The following is a 17,962-nucleotide window of genomic DNA, read 5'->3' on the forward strand; positions in this document are numbered from 1 at the left end:
CACCAATAGGCAATTCTTTGAGATTGAAAACCACTGCCAGTCCCCCAAAGTCTAAGAAATGCCTTGAACTTTGAATGTTATGAAATTGAAGGTTGTAGGAGGTTTTTGAGGCTTTTTCGCAAATCATCTTGAAGCAATGTGTGGATGGGGCATTTTTGTAGATAGAGAATTAAAGCCAACAGTTTATTTTGTTAAAATTGTGCGATTTTTCATGAATTATGCAATTTTTCATGAATTGTGTGATCAGATGCAATCTGAGGTCGATTGTGCAAAATTGCACAAAATTGAAAGCCAAAAGGAAATCAGTGACAGGAGGATGGAAGTCTTGAGCACCAAAACCAAGACCAGAATTGGATTCTGGAACATGAGCAAGGTGTATGAGACAGGAAAGCTGGCACAAGTTACAGCAGAGATGAGACGCTACAATCTGCACATTCTTGGAATTAGGGAAAGCAGATGGACAGGATCAGGCAGGTATAGAACCAACACAGGAGAGACGGTGTTACATAGTGGTAGAGACGAAGACCAACACCACGAGGGAATCACCATCATCCTGAGGAAAGGAATGGAGTAGTGCCTGATGGAATGGAAGCTGATCAACAGCAGGCTGATGAGGATCAGAATGAAGGGGAAGCACATCAACATCACCATCATCCACTGCTATGCACCGACCAACGATAGTGAGTTTTACGACCAGTTGCAGGCTGAGCTATAGAATACACCACACCATGAGATGAAGATAGTGATGGGCAACATGAATGCGAAAGTGGGAAGTGACAACACAAATCACCATAGAGCCATGGGAAAGGAAGGTTGTGGTACCATGAACAACAGTGGAGAGAGGCTACTTGAATTCTGAATGACATACGATTTGGTGATCAGAGGAACACTCTTCCCACACCAGGAAATCCACAAGTTCACCTGGAGCTCCCTAGTGGAAGAGACAAAAACCAGATCGACCACCTGATGATGAATGGGACATGGAAAAGATCATCGCAGGATGTCAGAGTCAGAAGAGGAGCTGATGTTGGCAGTGACCACCATTTTGTCACAGCAACCCTGAAAATGAAGCTGAGGAAAAATGGACCTGGCAACGCAAGACAACAGCAGTTTGACGTAAACAAACTAAAGGAACCTAGAGCAAAGAGTACCTTGAAGTTCACTCTCTAACTGAGGAACAAGTTTCAAGCACTGGCAGATGCTGAAAAACATACACCACCCGGCACCAGCAACATCAACACCATGTGGGAGCAGATCAAAATAGCCTATACACAGACCAGCAAAGTATGCTTGGGACACTGATGGAAGACGAGAGAGGAGTGGATCACGGCAGATACCTGGCAAGCCATCAAGAGCAGGAGAACCCTGAAGAAGAAAGTCATGGACACCAGATCAGAGAGGCTGAAAGAGAGATATAGGTAGCAATACCGAGAAGAAGACCCTGCAGTGAAGAAGATGATAAGGGAAGACAAACGGGCCTATATGGAAGACCTGGCAAATCAAGTAGAAGAGGCCGCCAGCAGGGGAGAACAAGGACAGGTGTACAAGGTCACCAAGCTTGTCAACGGCAAGTACCACGGAGCCACTGATGCGCCGATTGTGAATAAACAGGGAAGGCTACTAACCACAGAAGCAGAGCAGGAGGAAAGATGGGTAGAGCATTTCAGCAAAGTTCTGAACAGACCACCACCAACAATTGAAGCAGAAGTACAGGAACCCAATACTGACCTAGATATCAGCACCGCACCACCAGAGAAAGAAAAACACGGCAGCCATCAGATCCCTCAAAAGCGGAAAAGCCCCAGGACAGCACAGCCTCAATGCAGAACTCTTCAAGGCAGAGCCAGAGTTTGCAGCACAAATTCTTCAGCCACTCTTTGCAGCAATATGGGAGGAGAAACAACTACCTGACGACTGGACAGAGGGTGTCATTGTGAGGATTCCAAAGAAAGGAGTCCTGAGCAACTGTAAGAACTAGAGAGGAGTCACCCTTCTGTCTGTCCCTAGCAAGATCCTAACCAAGCTCATCATCAGGCGGATCTCTGAAGCAGTGGACCAGCGACTCAGACAGGAGCAAGCAAGGTTTTCGAAAAGGACAAGAATGCACGGACCAGATCTTCACTCTATGCAACATCACTGAACAGTGCACCGAATAGCAGAGGCAGTTGTACATCAACTACATGGATTTTCAGAAGGCTTTCGACAGCATTCACCAAGAATGTCTATAGCACATACTCAGGGCATATGGAATTCCACAACAGATCATCCTCGTCATCAAGAGCTTCTACAACAACATCAAGTGCAGAGTGGGAAACGGCGAATCCAGCTTCGGTGTGAAGACTGGTGTTAGACAAGGATGCCTTACATCAGTGTTGCTCTTGACTGGGTGATGCCGCAGACAACATTGGACCAACCATGGGGACCCTCTTCTCAACCCTTGAAGATCTGGATTTCGCTGATGACCTAGCGCTGGTCTCACACACTCATCAGCACATGCAAGAAAGAACCACCAGTCTCAGCATAATTGTTTGCACAACAAGTAGGCCTAAAGATCAGCCAGAAGAGGACAGAAGTGATGATGCTGAATGTTCCAAACCCCTTGCCTGTCAAAGTAAACAGAGAAGATCTTCCAACAACTGAAGAATTCACTTACCTCAGTAGCACTGTCAGGCATGACGGCGGACTAGGCAGCAACATCAGAAATCGCCTCAACAAGGCCAGGAATGCCTTCAGAATGCTAAACAATGTCTGGAAGTCATCCCAGTACAGCGCCAAGACCATAGTTCTACACAGCTGCAAATTACTAATAGTTAAACTAACCTTTGAAGTAACAATCACATTATTGGCATATCTCTTCTGCTTCACTTCGACATCAGGTTCATCAGAAGGATACTTGTTTAAAACATAAACAGTACGCCACTCATCTTCATATCGTCTTCTGCCTGGAAGAAACCCCTTTAACAAAGAAATCTTGCTTTAATTAAAGGATCATCATAAGTATAATATGGTAGATCAAAATTTAAAAAAATTATTAATGAAAAGTCAGCAATAAAAATCTCTCTCCTCTGTTTTGCTTATTTGTGTTAGTAAATGTTATGTTAACTGAACAGGCCAACAGAACTGCCACAGTAACTGGCAAGGTTAACTCAGCCATACAGAATGCTTTATTGATGGTTTGATAAGTCATTTTGTAAGTATTGGACCTATACAGAGTCTTCTGCTACCCTTGATTCTTCTCTTTTATAGTCGCAGCATAAGTTTTAAAAGACAGTAAACACAATAGCCTCCATTCGGCGCGAAAATATGCTCAGATATTTGTCCTTGTCTTCAGAGCTCACAGTTTTCCTCGACCTGTGCTTTCAGAAAACTGTTCGCTTCTCAGAACAGATGATGTCCACAAACAAATATCCAAGCCTATTTTTGCGCCAAATGGAGGCTATTGTTTATATAATTATTTATTCACCCCTAACTAAAGGTCACAATTCATGTACACGTTCATGAACAACATTTTGAAACAGACATGCAACATAAAAGAATTTTACAGACTACAATTTTGTTTTGACTGCTTTGATAAGATCACAGAGTTCACTGCTATTTAATGAAAAATTGCTCCCAAGACAAGATAATGCACATGGTGTTGTATAATGGAGTGCAAATTAACAATGCTGTTAGCAACCAACTTTCATTCTTTGGCCTTCATTAATATCCCCCCTCCACAGTTGACAAAGGCTGTCATCCTCTCCATTCGAGTTCACATCTTCACTATGGGCCGATCCACAATAGCAAAAAAGTTGTTCATTTAGACAAATTTTCTGTCATCACTGACACGCTACAAGTGCGGATGGTTTGTCACGACTTGACAAATTTTGGCCGAAGCAGGCAAATCTTCCAACGTACCGCCGACAAATTTGTCCTGGGTAAAAACTGGACAAAATCGTTTAAATAAACAAAATTGTGTTTATCTTGTCATGGATTTTAGCATCTCGGTTATTTCTCATGCGTGTTGCAAAACTAGTGTTAACAGAATTTGACAACTTTCACCACAGTCAATGTGGATGCAACAGACAAGACAAAAATTGTCATGACAAAATTCATCCCCAGATTTTGTCACAGGCAATTGCAATTTTGACTGCTTGTGCAGATTGGACCTATCTTACAAATCATTTATCTTTGGCCTTTTTTTATTGCATTTCCACTATCTAAAAGTCCTTGCTCTAAATATGACACATAATGCATTCAGTTTATCTGTATTTATTTATACATGGAATTTCTATGGAAACTAACTAATACATGTACCTGTCAGTATCTAATGTAAATAAGATATGAGCATAAATTAAATTTATGTTAAAATTTGTTATTCAGGTTTTTTAAGCATTGTTTGTGTACAACAAGTTATTAATATTTTGTTGAAATTTCACAACTTTGTTTTTATCTACTCTTCAATTATCAGGTCCAGATACTTGGTACATATTCAGCATAATTGTATGCAAAAACTAAACCATTATTTTTTTTATCTTAAATAAGTATGTTTTTTAATGCAAGGTGCACTGCAGGATGGGCATATCATTTGGTGTTTCCCTGTCATTCTTATTTCCAGCAGTTCTGAACTAAGAATAATTTCAAATTTTGTCAAAACATAGGGAATTGCCATGGTTTTCACAAAGAAAAAAATCCGCATAAATTATTAATTAAACACTAAAACAAGTCCTCACGTTTTACAATAAAACCTAAAATGTAAAGACAATTCACAGAGGAACTTTTTTAAATGCTAAATAACTTGAGTTAAGCTTATGTTCCGGTAGAAATAATTAGCTTTACATGACTTTCAGTTTCAAGCGCACCAGAGATGCGACTGAATTCACGGTCACATAAAATATTAATTTTGTTGACCCACTCGATCCTCCTGAGCAACCGCCAAAACCATTTATAATGTCTTCTAACACTTGAAGAACCACAGCTTAACTGTTAAGGACTCTCACACAAGAAACGCGAAAAAGAAAACAAAGGCCTTAATTACTAAAACATTTACAACACAAAGCACAAAAGCTGGAGTCATCTGGTTTATTTTAGAATTAGCGGAACTTGAACCTAAGCTTTTAAAATTCCCGTGTGTGTTGTAAGCTTAAGCTTAGTGCAAAACATAATAGCCATAGAATTTTCACAAAAATTTGGAAAGCATGTATTGTGAAATACGCTATGCATTAAGTAAATTTGAAAACCGCTGTTGACGGCTCCGCAAATTGTCTCCATCACTACAGAACACAAACACTGGTCACAAAATTACTTTCCTCACGCCAAAACAGCAACGTAAAACTCTCCGTATTAACGAACAGTTTTCCAAACAAATGTGGATATAATTTTTTCCTCCCTGAAAGTGAAACATATCTCTGCTAACAAAGTTTCAGACTTCCATGTACATGTAAAATGTATTCACGCAAACAAAACGTTATATACAAGTTCCACTAGATCGCGCACAGCGTTGGCAACAGAAACTAGACGTTTCTGCTTAATAATTTAGAACAACACCACATCTTTGAGAGCTGCGTCAAGGTGTACTAAAAAAAGCAGGTTTCTTTGATGTTTTTTATCCTTATGCATACTATGTTCATCCCGGCAATCACTTCGATCACGTGCAAAGCGAAGGTGTAGAGCGCCCGGCAGCGCTAGTAAATTAGTCACTTACCAGCAGACGATTCTTCAGTCTTCCAAAAGACATTTAGAGTTGGCTTCCTTCCTTTACACCAACAAAGCAAGTTACTGTACAATGAAGTATCCAAATCACAATATTATCATTCTGAATTTCCCTTCCGCTCACTGTTATTCCACCTGTGCAGTTCCAAAGATACTCATCAATGCGGAAGACTGCAGAAGATACCAATTTGCTTGGAAACCTCCCCTTAAACAGTTTCCCGAGGGTCACTCCCAGGGGTAGTATTTTGTGCGACAAACAAACATGGCGTCTGTGCGGCAGGCAGACACGGCTTTGTGGCTTCATAACAAATTATCCACAGATGATTCGTGGTCTGGTAGTAGCTTACGCTCTTTATTAACTCAGGATGTTCTCCGTAATATCCCAGAGTGTTTTCATAGGCTTGAGACTCAAGTGAAAGTAAAATTATTGATGGCTTTCCTTCACTTACCTCGCCGAGTGATCGAGGAAACGAACAGTGAAATGAGCGAAATATTTGAGATTGGCAGCCAGGACGAAGACGAATGGGTTCGGGTTTTATCAGAGATATTGAAATATTACCCGAGTACAGGAATGCTGAATGTTCATCTGGAGCACGTGAGCCCCGTGTTTAGAGAGGTGGCAGAGGAAATCAAGAAGACTGGTAAACATGAACTATTTATTGGCTTTATGTACATGCGTGAGTGTATGGCCATGGTTTTCAATTTAATTTATTTTTATTTTATGTTTTAATTAAGCTCTTTTTTACGACGCTGTGGCCATAGGAAGTGTAAACTTGAGAAGGATAAAACTACACTTGATGAGTGAAGAATAATTATCTGCCGCATAAATGAAGGAAACATGATAAATAAGGCCCATTCCACTTCTCTGCCGAACCCAACTGATGAGTTAGGTATGGCAGAAGAGCGGCATTTGAACCAGTTTGGTTCGGCAATTTTAATTAGGTACTGCACACAACGAGAAGTTCAGCAGTGTGTTTCACATTATGAGACATTGGAGCAGCAGCTGATTCAAACTGCATTCTCCTAATGTGCTAAACCTAATGCATAAATTACTGTAATGCATTTTTTATATAATGGCACTCATGATTGGTTCAAAATTGAGTGGCGTAACCAGTCATACATGAAGCTTGAAGTTGTCAGTAAAAACAAATTATGGCCCAAAAAATCCCATCATATTTCAGAGCTTACCTTTATGCCTTTGATTTATCAGAAACAGAACTGTATAAGCAAGTTTCTTTAGCACAAATTCAGTTTTTGTTGTTTCTTTGTGATAATAGCCCAGCTCATGAGATTTCTCATTTAACAGGTCGACCTTAGTGGGAGAGAACCTTTCTAAATACAAACAACCTTGCAATTGAATTTGCTTTCCCTAAATATTGCTATTACAGCAAAAAAGGTACATGTACAGGTCTATAGATTTTGTTCCTGGCATTCTGATCAACAATTTCAAATTTGGTCTCTGAAAAAGTCAAGATGCATGTATATAAATAGTGTAGGTTCATAGTGCAGTGTTTCAGCCAGAAAATTTTACTTGAGGGCCAAATTGGCCCCTGGAGGTCTTTTTTAGGGGCCAATTTTTAGGAAAGGGACAAATAAATTGAAAGCTACAGAAGGAAAAAATGCATCAGGGTACCAAGGAAAATAAAGCAGCTTATTAGGGTCTATGAGAAAATTTAATAGTAAGTGCTTTTATAAGTGTTTTTAATCTATAAAGTTTCTTTTGAATTGGATACCAGTATGAAGGATCCGTGCATTACAAAAGAACAATCCTTAGGCGTACATGACGTAGTCAATGACCAAGGTTTTGCAATGCATTATAGGGCGTTTTTTTGTAACATGGTCAGCCATTTGGAAGTTTTCCAATGTGAGAGAATCAATGCAGCAAACAGCACAGCAAAGCAAAAGGACGGATTGGCTTCTTTTCTTATGTTGCATGTTTTAGAATGTTGAATGTTTTCAATATGATTTTCTAGAAGGACATTTTGTGTGACAAAATAACCGTTGTTGATCGTCAACACAGAGAAATGTAGTTGCCATTATGGGGACTAAACCAGAATTTTTGGTTGCCAAGGATGAAATGTTAGTTGCATTGGCGATTCAAATAGCCTACGAACCTATCTTAAGAAAGGGCCAAATTGGCCCTTTTTTCGTTTTTCTGGGGGCCATATCTGATTCCAACGTGGGATTCCTGCAATGGCGCGGTCTGGTGGAAACGCTGATGGTGTTTTGGAGCAAAATGAATAAAAGGACCCGAAGATATATCTCTCGTTTGTTGACTGATTTTTGACCTTGTACAGAACTGGAGAAGGGTTACATGGATAAGTCTTCCGGTGTACATACATGACCATTGTATGTCATTTTATGTTAATGCCAAGCTATTAAATTGGCAATATAGATTAACAGGTGGCTGGATATACTGATCATCTACAATATTTTATTGCTTGTATTCCTTGTCAATGTTAGTTGCAAGCCTTCCTGATGGTGGATCTAGTCTCCTTCCTCTGGAATGTCTGTATTTAAACAGAACAGCACTTGTTGCAATGGTAGGACCCCAGCCTCCCCTTCCAAAACACTTCACTCTTCGAAGAAAACCAAAGTCTGCTGCACTCAGAGCAGAGCTCACACAGAAAGGTACATCCATCTTTACATTATCTTGAGAGCTGCTTATAACAATTCGTATCCTTCTTATGTAGAGAAATATAATGTAGTTGAATCTCTGTTATGGGACACAGGTTTTTATCCAAGATTTGAAAAGTGGGCATCCAAATTGAGTTGCAGGGTCTGCTCAAATGAACAATTTATAAAGCCACACATTTAAAAATAAAACAATTTTCTTAAGATTTACATTACATTGCATTACATTTTATTTCATTTTATTTCATTTTATTTCAGTCCATTTCATTTCAATTCATTTCATTTCATTTCATTTCATTTCATTACATTTTATTTTATTTCATTTCACTTCACTTCATTTCATTACATTACATTTCATTTCATTTCATTGTGCATGTACTAAACTCAAAACAGTGAAAACAAAAAATAACCACCAACCCGGTATCATTATTGAGAGCTAACTGTACACATGCTAACCTGAGCATTATTCAGGCTAACTGGATTGCTACTCAGGTTAACCAGTGTACATTTACAGACTGCACATTTTCAGATTTTCACTCCACTTGCCCTGAAAAGCAGCCAGATTAGCCTGGATAATGCTTGATAATGCTCAGGGGAGCCTGTTTATGGTTGAAGGTAGTTGCTACAATTTTATTAATCTCTCATATCCTCTGACAAATTTATAAAGGATAGCATTAGTGGAAAACTGATAGTTGGCTCTACAGCAAAAGACAAAAGCCTCAAAACAAATTTAAGCTGAGCTGTTATTACAACATAATACATTGCAACCATCTGTGCAAAGCCTTAAATTTTACCTGATGTTTTATACTACTAATCTATCAGCAATAGAGGGAAATGTCATGTAACAACAGTAATAGCAAACACACATGCATGAAAGCTTGAATTGTACAATTACTAAGCATCTATCACTCAGGGACATTGTGTAGTTCTGTATCCAAGTAAGTGTGCCATAAACCATTTCCATTGCATTTTCAGCCAGTGAAGCTATATCAGCTCACAAGAAAGGACTTGGAACCCCTCTGAGCTCAGGACACAAACTTCAATCTCCTTCCAAGAAGTTTGAAGCCCCTGGTAAGTGGAACTGCCCTGCTTCATTGAAAAGAGAGTGTCCATTTACTATCGGTTGACTGCTATAAATGTTGTACTAAATGTTTGCTTGAAGATACAGTGTTAGTGTAGAATTCATACATTGGAATCCCAATTTCTCGTACCCTAGATTTTTCAAAGTTCTCAGTAACTTGAACGAAAAGTCATTTCCCTCTCCTCAGTGGAACACTGTAATTTTAACCCCCCCCCCTTCCTCCCCCCCCCCTCCCAATTTCTTAAGCTGATTTTTCAAACCATTCAAAAAATCAGGGTTTCGCTGTATTTATTAATAGTGGCCTTATTAGTGAGGCTTTCAATTGAGTGTCAAAATAAAATCAGAGTTACTGTGGTTTTGCTTTACAAATCTCTAGGTATGTGATTTATTTTAAAAATTCTTTCCATTTACATGTACAATATACATGCATTGTACAACTCCTGGAAATTTAGCATGTTTTTTTCTCTGGGATTTCACTCAACATGTTAGGTGGAAGACAAAGGATGCATTCCTTTGGGATGATCCAGATATATAAGGATCAAGGATCCAAGATCAAGTGCTTGGATCATAGTGCATCAAAGGAAGCAGTAGAACAAGGATTCATCTGTTCCTTTGATGCACCATTCAAGTGATCTTTGATCATTGAACTTGATGTGACAAATCTGAAAGGAATGCAGCCAGAACATACACAACATGGGATATTTGCTGTGAATGTAAACATGCAATAGTTTGGTGGTCCTAAGTTTATTCATCTTTGTCTTCCCGTGATCGCAGTAAGAGTAACACCAAGAATGTCCAGCTCCTCAAGTTTCCGTCCAACACCCAGCAGAACAACTCCATCAAGTGGTTCATCCAGAAGCATCATCTCTGCTGCCACGCTTAAACACCATGGAAGAACAAAGGTAAGTATCTGTCACTGCTGTCCAGCGTGAAAGTGCTAAACTTGCTATTAGCTTTGCTAAATTATGTCATAAATCACAAAACGTTTTTGCACCATCTTACTCAAAATAGCTCTCAACCAGACAGAAATTGTCTTTCAACACTAAATACCGCTAGAAGATTTTCTGTAATTATTCTATTTGACAATGATATTTACCTATCATGTAGTGGAACTGAGGTTTACCATGTTGATCAGTGATCCAACAGATACATGTAGATTGTGTATCAGAGGATTTAAACATACTCAAATCCAGTGACAACCAACCTATGCAGTTGAATGCAACTCATACACATGTAGGTAGAATACTGCTAGATAAATCATCTGTCTTCCACCTGAGCATTCAAACCTGGGTCTGGCCCCCGCCACAAAAACGAGAATACCTCATCACATGTTAGCATTAACCCATTGTGCAAACCCTGACCAGAGCTAATGCTTGAAACATCAACTTTCTAGTTTTTTCTTTCTTCACATGCCTCCTGTCCTGAGCACAACAGTTTCTTTAGAAGCTAATCGCCCAGTAACATTCCAGTAGTTTTGATTTCAACTGTGGGAATTTTCACCAGCTTTTAGACATAAATGAGCAGCCTATTGGAGGTGGCAGGGAACTCAAAAGGAGAAAGAAACTGGCAGGTAAAGTTATCAAGTCTAAATCTTTAACAGTCTCATTCAAGCAAAACTTTTGAACTTACATGCTCAAGCAGGAAGGAATTGTGACTGCAGGTTTCAGGTTTCAAGCCTGCATTCAAGCCTGATAGCTCATTGGGTTGGCACTTATAGTTGTATCTTATAGTATGAAGAAGCTAGGAGTATTTCTACTCCCCCTGGATGGGATGCTAGTTCATCGCAGGGTTACCGCCAGCATTTAATCACTGGTACTACATGTAATTGATACACCTGTGTAGAGGCCAAGTCAGAGTATTTAAGAGTCTTGCCCTAGTATACAATACAGTAACTCACGTTAGGACTTGAACCAGAGTCTGGCACACTACAGTGTAGCTATTAGGCCAGTATACCTCTTACAGGGGGCCAGTTTTGCAGCTTCCAATTTATCGTGAACAAGGTACATGTAGTCTAACTTGGTGATTGTGATTTTAATATTAATTGTAGAATCAGAGCAAGGAGAAGATGCAAAACACAAAAAACTAGACAACACTAAACCAGCAGAACCGAGCACACCAGATTATGCTGCAGGTCTTGCACCTGTGTCTCAACCAAACAAGGTAATCCTCTCAATAAGTTATGTAACGTTTTTGTGAATATGACACATCACACTGGCCTAAAAAAGCTAAGAGAATCAAGAGAGAAAATGTAATATTATCTTCTTTATCTCAGAAGCACTACAGTGTAAATAACTTATTTTCTCTGAAATAAGGAAGAAATGATAGAATGGTCTGGCTTTTATTGACATTGTTAGTTTTGAATTAATAAAGATGAGGCCTGATAAAAATATTTACATTTGTGAGCAAATGCTTGTACAAATCTAGCTGCATGCCTTTTTTTTCTTGGACAATGAGAGGGAAACCTCTAACATATTCAAGTGTATTAGAACATCTTGAATATTTCCTGTTATTATTAACAACCTTATTTAATTATTTTCAACTATGCGTGTGGCAAAGTAAACTAGAGTTTTCTCCCGTAGGTCAATCGGTTTAGCCTCTAGCTTTCTTAAGTTTAGAATTTACGTAATATTATGGTATTTTGAATTCTTTTTGAAGCCTCCCTCAAGCCCAGAGACACCAACACCAAGCATGGCACCTCCATCATCCACTCCGTCTTATGCACCACAGAGCGTCTCGACCCAGTCTTCCACTGCAGATACACTCAGTGAGAGTACTATTAACCTCAAGAGAGAGTTGGAGGTCAGCTCTTCTTCTTTCTTTGTTTTTTCTTCCTCTGTTGCATGTACTTCCCAGTGTTCGAGCCACCACTGCAGATAATTGATAATGAGAGCCTCTGTGCTTCCAAGACTGTCTGCAGGCATTCACATTCTCGTCCTCAGAGCCACCTGTTCCTCTTAACTGCCGGGGCCTTAACATCAGTTTTACTTAAAGATCAATCTGTGGCTAAGTATGGGAAAGAAACCAGCGTGGAATTAGTGAAAATGTTGGACCAAGAATCTAGCCAATCAAATCATGTGTCTCCAAAGCCACCTTTTCCTTGTACCAAGGCCCCTCCGGCTGAGAGGGACACGTGGCTCTGGGGACGAGAATGCTTGGGGTAAAGAGATGGTGCTTTTTACCTAAATAAGAACTCTCGGACATTTGAGTTTAAATTCTAAAGTCACTGTCAAAACTAACAATTATTTCGTGAGCTGGTTTTTGTGATCTCTGGAAATCAAGTGCGAGGTAAGAAAAACGACTAACGTACATTTCCCTGTGGCGCACAACGCTATCTCCTACGATGTGTGCATCTTTACAAAATGCTGAGGGATCCTACGTGACGCCTTGAAAATTATTCCTTCCCGGCATGCATCCACTGGTTTGCAAGCAGTTTAATTTATTGCTATCGCATGTGCTGATTTGGAGAGTCACTATAGGTTCTCACCCAGTGAGAAAAGAGATTAATTATTGTATAAAATTATGCTTTATTAGATGCATATGGAACAACAGCGTCAGTTAATGATGAGAGAGCGACAACAAAAGCAGGCTGCTGCTGCGGCGGCGGCAATGGCGGCAGGTTCTTCGAGTTCTACAACCCCAGCTGTCAGTGCGGATTCAACAAGAGTTCCTGCTGCAGTTTCCCCTGGGTCTGCTAACACTCAGCAGCAACAGCAACAAGCTAACAAGCGCCAGCTTACCCTGACAGTAAGTACGCTACTGTACTGAAACTCTCTCATCGGGGGGTACTCCGAGAAACATCGGGTGGGGGTGTGCGGCCCGCTTCCCAAGACCCTTACCCTATTTAAGACCAAAATCTGTGATTTTTCCTACCCTAATTATGTCTTGACCCTTAAATCAATACCCTGTTTTAGACCTGCCTTACTATTAGTTCTCAAAGAAAAGTCTACTATAGTAAGCTAACATCCTATCCACAAATCAGGCTTTCTCTTTTTTTTTCGCCACGGTGGAAGAGGTTCCTTCTTTTCCCTTTCTCCCCCCACCCCCCACCCCCCGCCAAACCCCCGCCGCGCAAACGAGCACGCCTTATCACAGCGTTAGCCCGTTGTGCAAGCCCTCACCCAGAGCTATATCCGTTACAGCGGCTCGTTTCTTTCTTCACTTTTCTCTCCTCGTAAGCACAACAGTTCATTTAGGAGCTGATCGCTCGGCAACGTTTCAGTAGTTTTGATTAAAGAATGACAAATATGCATTAGGTCAAAATGAAAGATTAGTTTTTCATTATCAGTGTGTGAATTACTGTTGGTTTTTGAGACTTGTAAACCAAGAATCCCCCATTTGTTTTTCAGCGAGAGCAAATGTTAGCTGCTCATGAAATGTTCAAGAATGCAAACCGTGTGAGTCGAGCAGAAAAGGCGCTCATTTTGGGATTTATGGCCGGCGCAAGAGGTAAAGAAACCATGGACTACTCATTGTTATTAGGAAGGAAACGAGTCAACTAGATTTAACTATTAATCGATACAAAGGTTTCATGTTCCTCATAAAGTAGAACTGGTCAAAATTGAAAGGTCTGTAATCTGCAGTAACTCATTATAAACTTATGTCGCTGATTGGTCACTGGCTATACGGCTCGTGGTCTTGTAAAATCCTGTGTGGTTTGTTTAGCCTGCAAACGTACATGCACTTAGCTGTATGGTCTGTTGCTGAGTAGTACCAGAAATACGTGTAGACAAGTAACGCCACATGACTAGCGTAAGTCACACACTTTTTACCCAAGGTATGATATAAGCATTCTCGGCCATAGTTTTTCGTTTTGTCTTACAGCCTGTTTCATTTCACACTTCTTCTGTTTGGTCGGGTTTTTACTGATATAATTTTGTTTTTATACACGATACCGAGGCCATGCTTTTATGTTTGCAGTTGTTCATTGCTTGAAGAACTGTTAGTACTTTCACCTTACTTATTTGGTTTGATTTTTGTCCTTCTTTCCTCGCAGAGAAACCATATTCTCATCAAGGTCCAATAATTACCATCAAGCTGAGTGAAAACACGGAGACTGTGACAGCATCAGACGGAACGCAGCAGATGCAGCTGGTAGAAATGCTCTTTGAAATGAACTATGACTCAGGACACTGGCGCAGACTCAAACGAACCAGGGTAGTTTCCAAACATGGTGCGTCCTCGACCTCGACTCCAGGACAGAAAAGCACCTGACTCATCACATGACTGCGAAAATACATTGAATGGGGGTCAACTAAACTATGTGCTAATTTTGAAAGCATTATTTCAAGTCTGTTTCCGAAGTTGACTAGACATTCGCAACGCTCGCGAGAGTCTGCAAGGCGAGCGAGGCAAGAAGAGTAGAGAAGACTCTGACCTTTTCACTCCTTTTTTCTGTAGAGGCTTGTTTAGGATTCGCTAAAAACGCGATTTGTTGCATTTTGTGTAATACAATCTCTACTGTACAATGGTAAACACGGTGAAACAACTAAGGACAAATCTCAGCAAAAGGAATACATGTATCTGGCCTTTCCTGAAAAAAAAAATGAATTTATAGATACACTAACCAGAAGAACAGCATATAATTTATGAATTGTCAAATTTAAATAAAGTGTACCATACGATATCAAGCCATACCATACTAAACTATCTTTTTCTTGCGATGGATATACTGGGGAAAATTTCTTGACTCAAAATCTAGAACTTTTTTCAGGCTGTAGTCGAAACGTATTATTCAACTTAAGCCCTGACCAAACGGACTCACAAGTACACGCAAGTCAGTGAAAACTTGGGTCTACTTGCGAGTCCGTTTGGCCAGGCCTTGCGTGCACCTGCGTTGACTTGTGATGACTTGCGCTCACTTTGGTCGAGATCAAATTTGCACGCAAGTCGACGTTAGTTTTTCACCGTTTGGCCACTCAACCCAAGTCAAATGAGCAAAAAATCGCATTAGTCTTGACTCGTCTAATGTTCGACGTTTGACCGTGGCCTGATCGGCTTTCCTGATAAAGGTTATCAAGGTTTTATCTCTCGTTTAAATTATTCACCGTGCGCCTTATATTTGCACGCAGGGGTCCTTGTTCGGGTAACGGACGCACATGAGACACATTGTTTAACCATTGTTTGTGAGTCGTTTTTTTAGTACACACCCTAGTCTCCTTTGCAGACGTTATTTCGGTCATCCAGAGTTACCTAAGAAGAATCATTTTCCTCTTGATATTTTGTCCTGTCTTTAACGAGGGTCTGTTAAACAGCGACCGGAGGGGGCTTTCTGGAAGGGGGACTTCCGGTGGGGATTTCCGGGAGGGGGGCTTCCGGACTTGGGTCTTTTTCAGTGATGGCATTGAAGATTCTAGATCTTAAATCATCTTGTGATTTCTTTCCATTAGCTGTAAGCTAACTATTTTTTGTGCTATTAAATACATGCTGAGCGTCAAATGTTCTTCTCAACGTGAGCTTTAATGAAATCTCTATGCGTTTACATTTAATTGTCTTGTATCAGTTTAGATAATTGGTAAGCTTGAGAAAGTTGACAAACACTCAGATAGGGAGAAACACTATTTAACCCTGAGATCAAAATTAAGGTATTTGAAATTTAATGACGTCCCATTTTAACGCCTTCGGTCTTGCTCTAAATACATTTATTTTTATGTTGTAACTCGCGACGTAAACTGATATTTTTCCATATCTTAAAACTTTCAGAAATCGTGAGATCTCTGTTCTCAGGATGAGGTATACTTTTTGTAAAATCAAGAGAAAATATTTTTTTTCCTTTACTACGATTTACACTTGTGTTAGTGATTTCAATTTTCACTGATACAGTCGATTTTGACATGCAGCAAAGTTGATCTTTGATTTCTAGTTCTATCTCTTTCTTACAAGGTCATACCGCCGGGGGATGGTTTGTATTCTTTTCCTACGTTTTCGCATGGTTAACTATGGTTTTCGCATGGCAAGATAATCTCCACAAAAAATCCAAAATCTTTATTCAAGATTTTAGAAAAGTCTACGGCCTGCTCTGCGGCCTTAACTGAGAAGTCTGGGAATGGCTGTAGAGTTGACCTTACTGAACCATTTCTTCATATTTCTAAGCCGACTGTATCTCTTTGTCCAAATTATTCAATGTCTCCAGCAATTCCTTGTAGCACTTCATTTTCTCGGCTAACTCAGTTTTCTCCTTGTTCAGCAGTAGCTACAACGCCAATTTGTTTTCGTCCAAACGTACTCCTTTCAAACTGCTCGGCTTGTGCAAAGGTTTTCCTCAACAACAACTGAATGAAAGCCACGCGGAAATAATTTATTCTAACAGCGTAAATCAGCGGATTAAACAGCGAATTCAGTACGGGAAATAAAGTAACAAGATCAAACATGATATATTTTACATTAATAGAGATGCTGTCTTCAAACAATGTAATGATGATAATAGAGATATTTACCCGCAAATAGCACAGGAAAATTGCGAGCAGTACAAACATTAAAATAAATGACTAAGGGAAGAAAGATAAACAGCATAACAGTAGCTACTAATGTTACGACAAATTGTAAGTTTGTTGGCCAGAAGTCATCTGTTGGAAGAAGGATCGCGGCAGCCCACGGCAGACCAAAGGCTATGATGATACGTACTCCGGTAACAAGGTGCTCGTATGCGAAAGAGTGTTTAATAGCGAGATAACGCTCTCCACTTAATAAAACGAAATGATTAAACGACGCTATGGTACACCTTGTGGTAATAGCCCTTATTATCTTGGATAGCTGGCAAATTATGTCAAGCCCGCCTTTGAGCACGAAGTTACCACTAGCGATTTGCAGAGGTTGAACAACAAGTCCCACAACAAGGTCAGTTGTGGCTAAACAGGCAAGTGACACGTTAGATTTGGTCGGAAGCTGACGTCTGGTTTTCACTGTCACCATCACTAAGATGTTCAACAAAATGACGAAAGGACAGCTTAGAGCGTTAACGGCGATTCTGAAGATGATTTCGGCATGAAGAGCCAGAGTGATTCTCTCGGGACTTGAATTGGCAGAGGAAGAGATGGCACTGGGCCACAACTGAGTAACGAGCTATTGATTGTGGTATGGTTCATGTTTTCGCTTGTTCGTGTTGCTCACGAATGAGAAGTTGTTCTGAACAGCTTGACTGCTAATTTGTTTGTGCTTCAACTGAATAAAATGTATGATTATTTTATCGGCTAGAATTTACATCTGTATGACAGTAAGTAAACTATTGTATCACATTTTGAAAATGATTGTCAGTGTTAATTTTAACTTTGATCAGTATATACCAGACAGATGAATAGTGCTTTTCACGCGTTCTGATTGGTTAACTCGGAATTGATTAACAAAGTATGATTTTATTCTACGACGTGCAGGGATTTTGAAATTTCCGACCACTTGTCCCATTGTCAGAAATAGTTATGTTTTGGTCTGCTAATTATTGTGGTACATACTAATCAGCGAACGCCAAAGTGCCCCAAATCGGAAGTGTTTGTTCAGTTGTGGCTAGATTCACTCATGTTTGCTTGCGGTTAGATTTTATTTGTTGAAAAACGACACCATTAT

General features: G+C 39.9%; 2 protein-coding genes and 1 pseudogene across 4 annotated transcripts in view; 1 reads left to right on the plus strand and 2 right to left on the minus strand.

The window, feature by feature from the left end:
- LOC145492979 (phospholipid-transporting ATPase IF-like) overlaps nt 1-5,865 on the minus strand; it is a 45,580-nt gene extending 39,715 nt beyond the window's left edge. For all 3 annotated transcript variants that reach the window (XM_081472364.1, XM_081472367.1, XM_081472363.1), the window contains exons 1-2: nt 5,684-5,865; nt 2,821-2,955 (exon numbers count right to left, since the gene is read on the minus strand). In XM_081472364.1, coding sequence (XP_081328490.1) covers nt 2,821-2,955; nt 5,684-5,716 — 168 coding nt within the window. In that variant the 5' untranslated portion in view covers nt 5,717-5,865. The remainder of the gene's footprint in view (nt 1-2,820; nt 2,956-5,683) is intronic.
- Nucleotides 5,866-5,953: 88 nt separating this feature from the next.
- LOC145492141 (negative elongation factor A-like) lies at nt 5,954-16,023 on the plus strand. The gene is made up of 10 exons (XM_081471476.1): nt 5,954-6,332; nt 8,155-8,322; nt 9,301-9,396; nt 10,181-10,308; nt 10,910-10,976; nt 11,454-11,566; nt 12,062-12,205; nt 12,938-13,150; nt 13,753-13,852; nt 14,400-16,023. The coding sequence occupies exons 1-10, from the start codon at nt 5,954-5,956 to the stop codon at nt 14,615-14,617; spliced, it is 1,626 nt and encodes a 541-aa protein (XP_081327602.1). The 3' UTR covers nt 14,618-16,023.
- Nucleotides 16,024-16,518: 495 nt separating this feature from the next.
- On the minus strand, nt 16,519-17,734 carry LOC145493623 (uncharacterized; annotated as a pseudogene).
- Between the last annotated feature and the right edge of the window lie 228 nt (nt 17,735-17,962).

The sequence above is a fragment of the Orbicella franksi genome, chromosome 7 (assembly GCF_964199315.1).
Source record: "Orbicella franksi chromosome 7, jaOrbFran1.1, whole genome shotgun sequence".
Classification (NCBI taxonomy): Eukaryota; Metazoa; Cnidaria; class Anthozoa; order Scleractinia; family Merulinidae; genus Orbicella; species Orbicella franksi.

Bases quoted from the DNA above. Each gene is read 5' to 3' on its own strand.
- LOC145492141 (XM_081471476.1), top strand. From the start codon at position 5,954: ATGGCGTCTGTGCGGCAGGCAGACACGGCTTTGTGGCTTCATAACAAA. The intron at 6,333-8,154 runs GTAAACATGAAC...TGTCAATGTTAG, and splicing joins AGAGGAAATCAAGAAGACTG to TTGCAAGCCTTCCTGATGGT. The intron at 11,567-12,061 runs GTAATCCTCTCA...TTCTTTTTGAAG, and splicing joins CTGTGTCTCAACCAAACAAG to CCTCCCTCAAGCCCAGAGAC.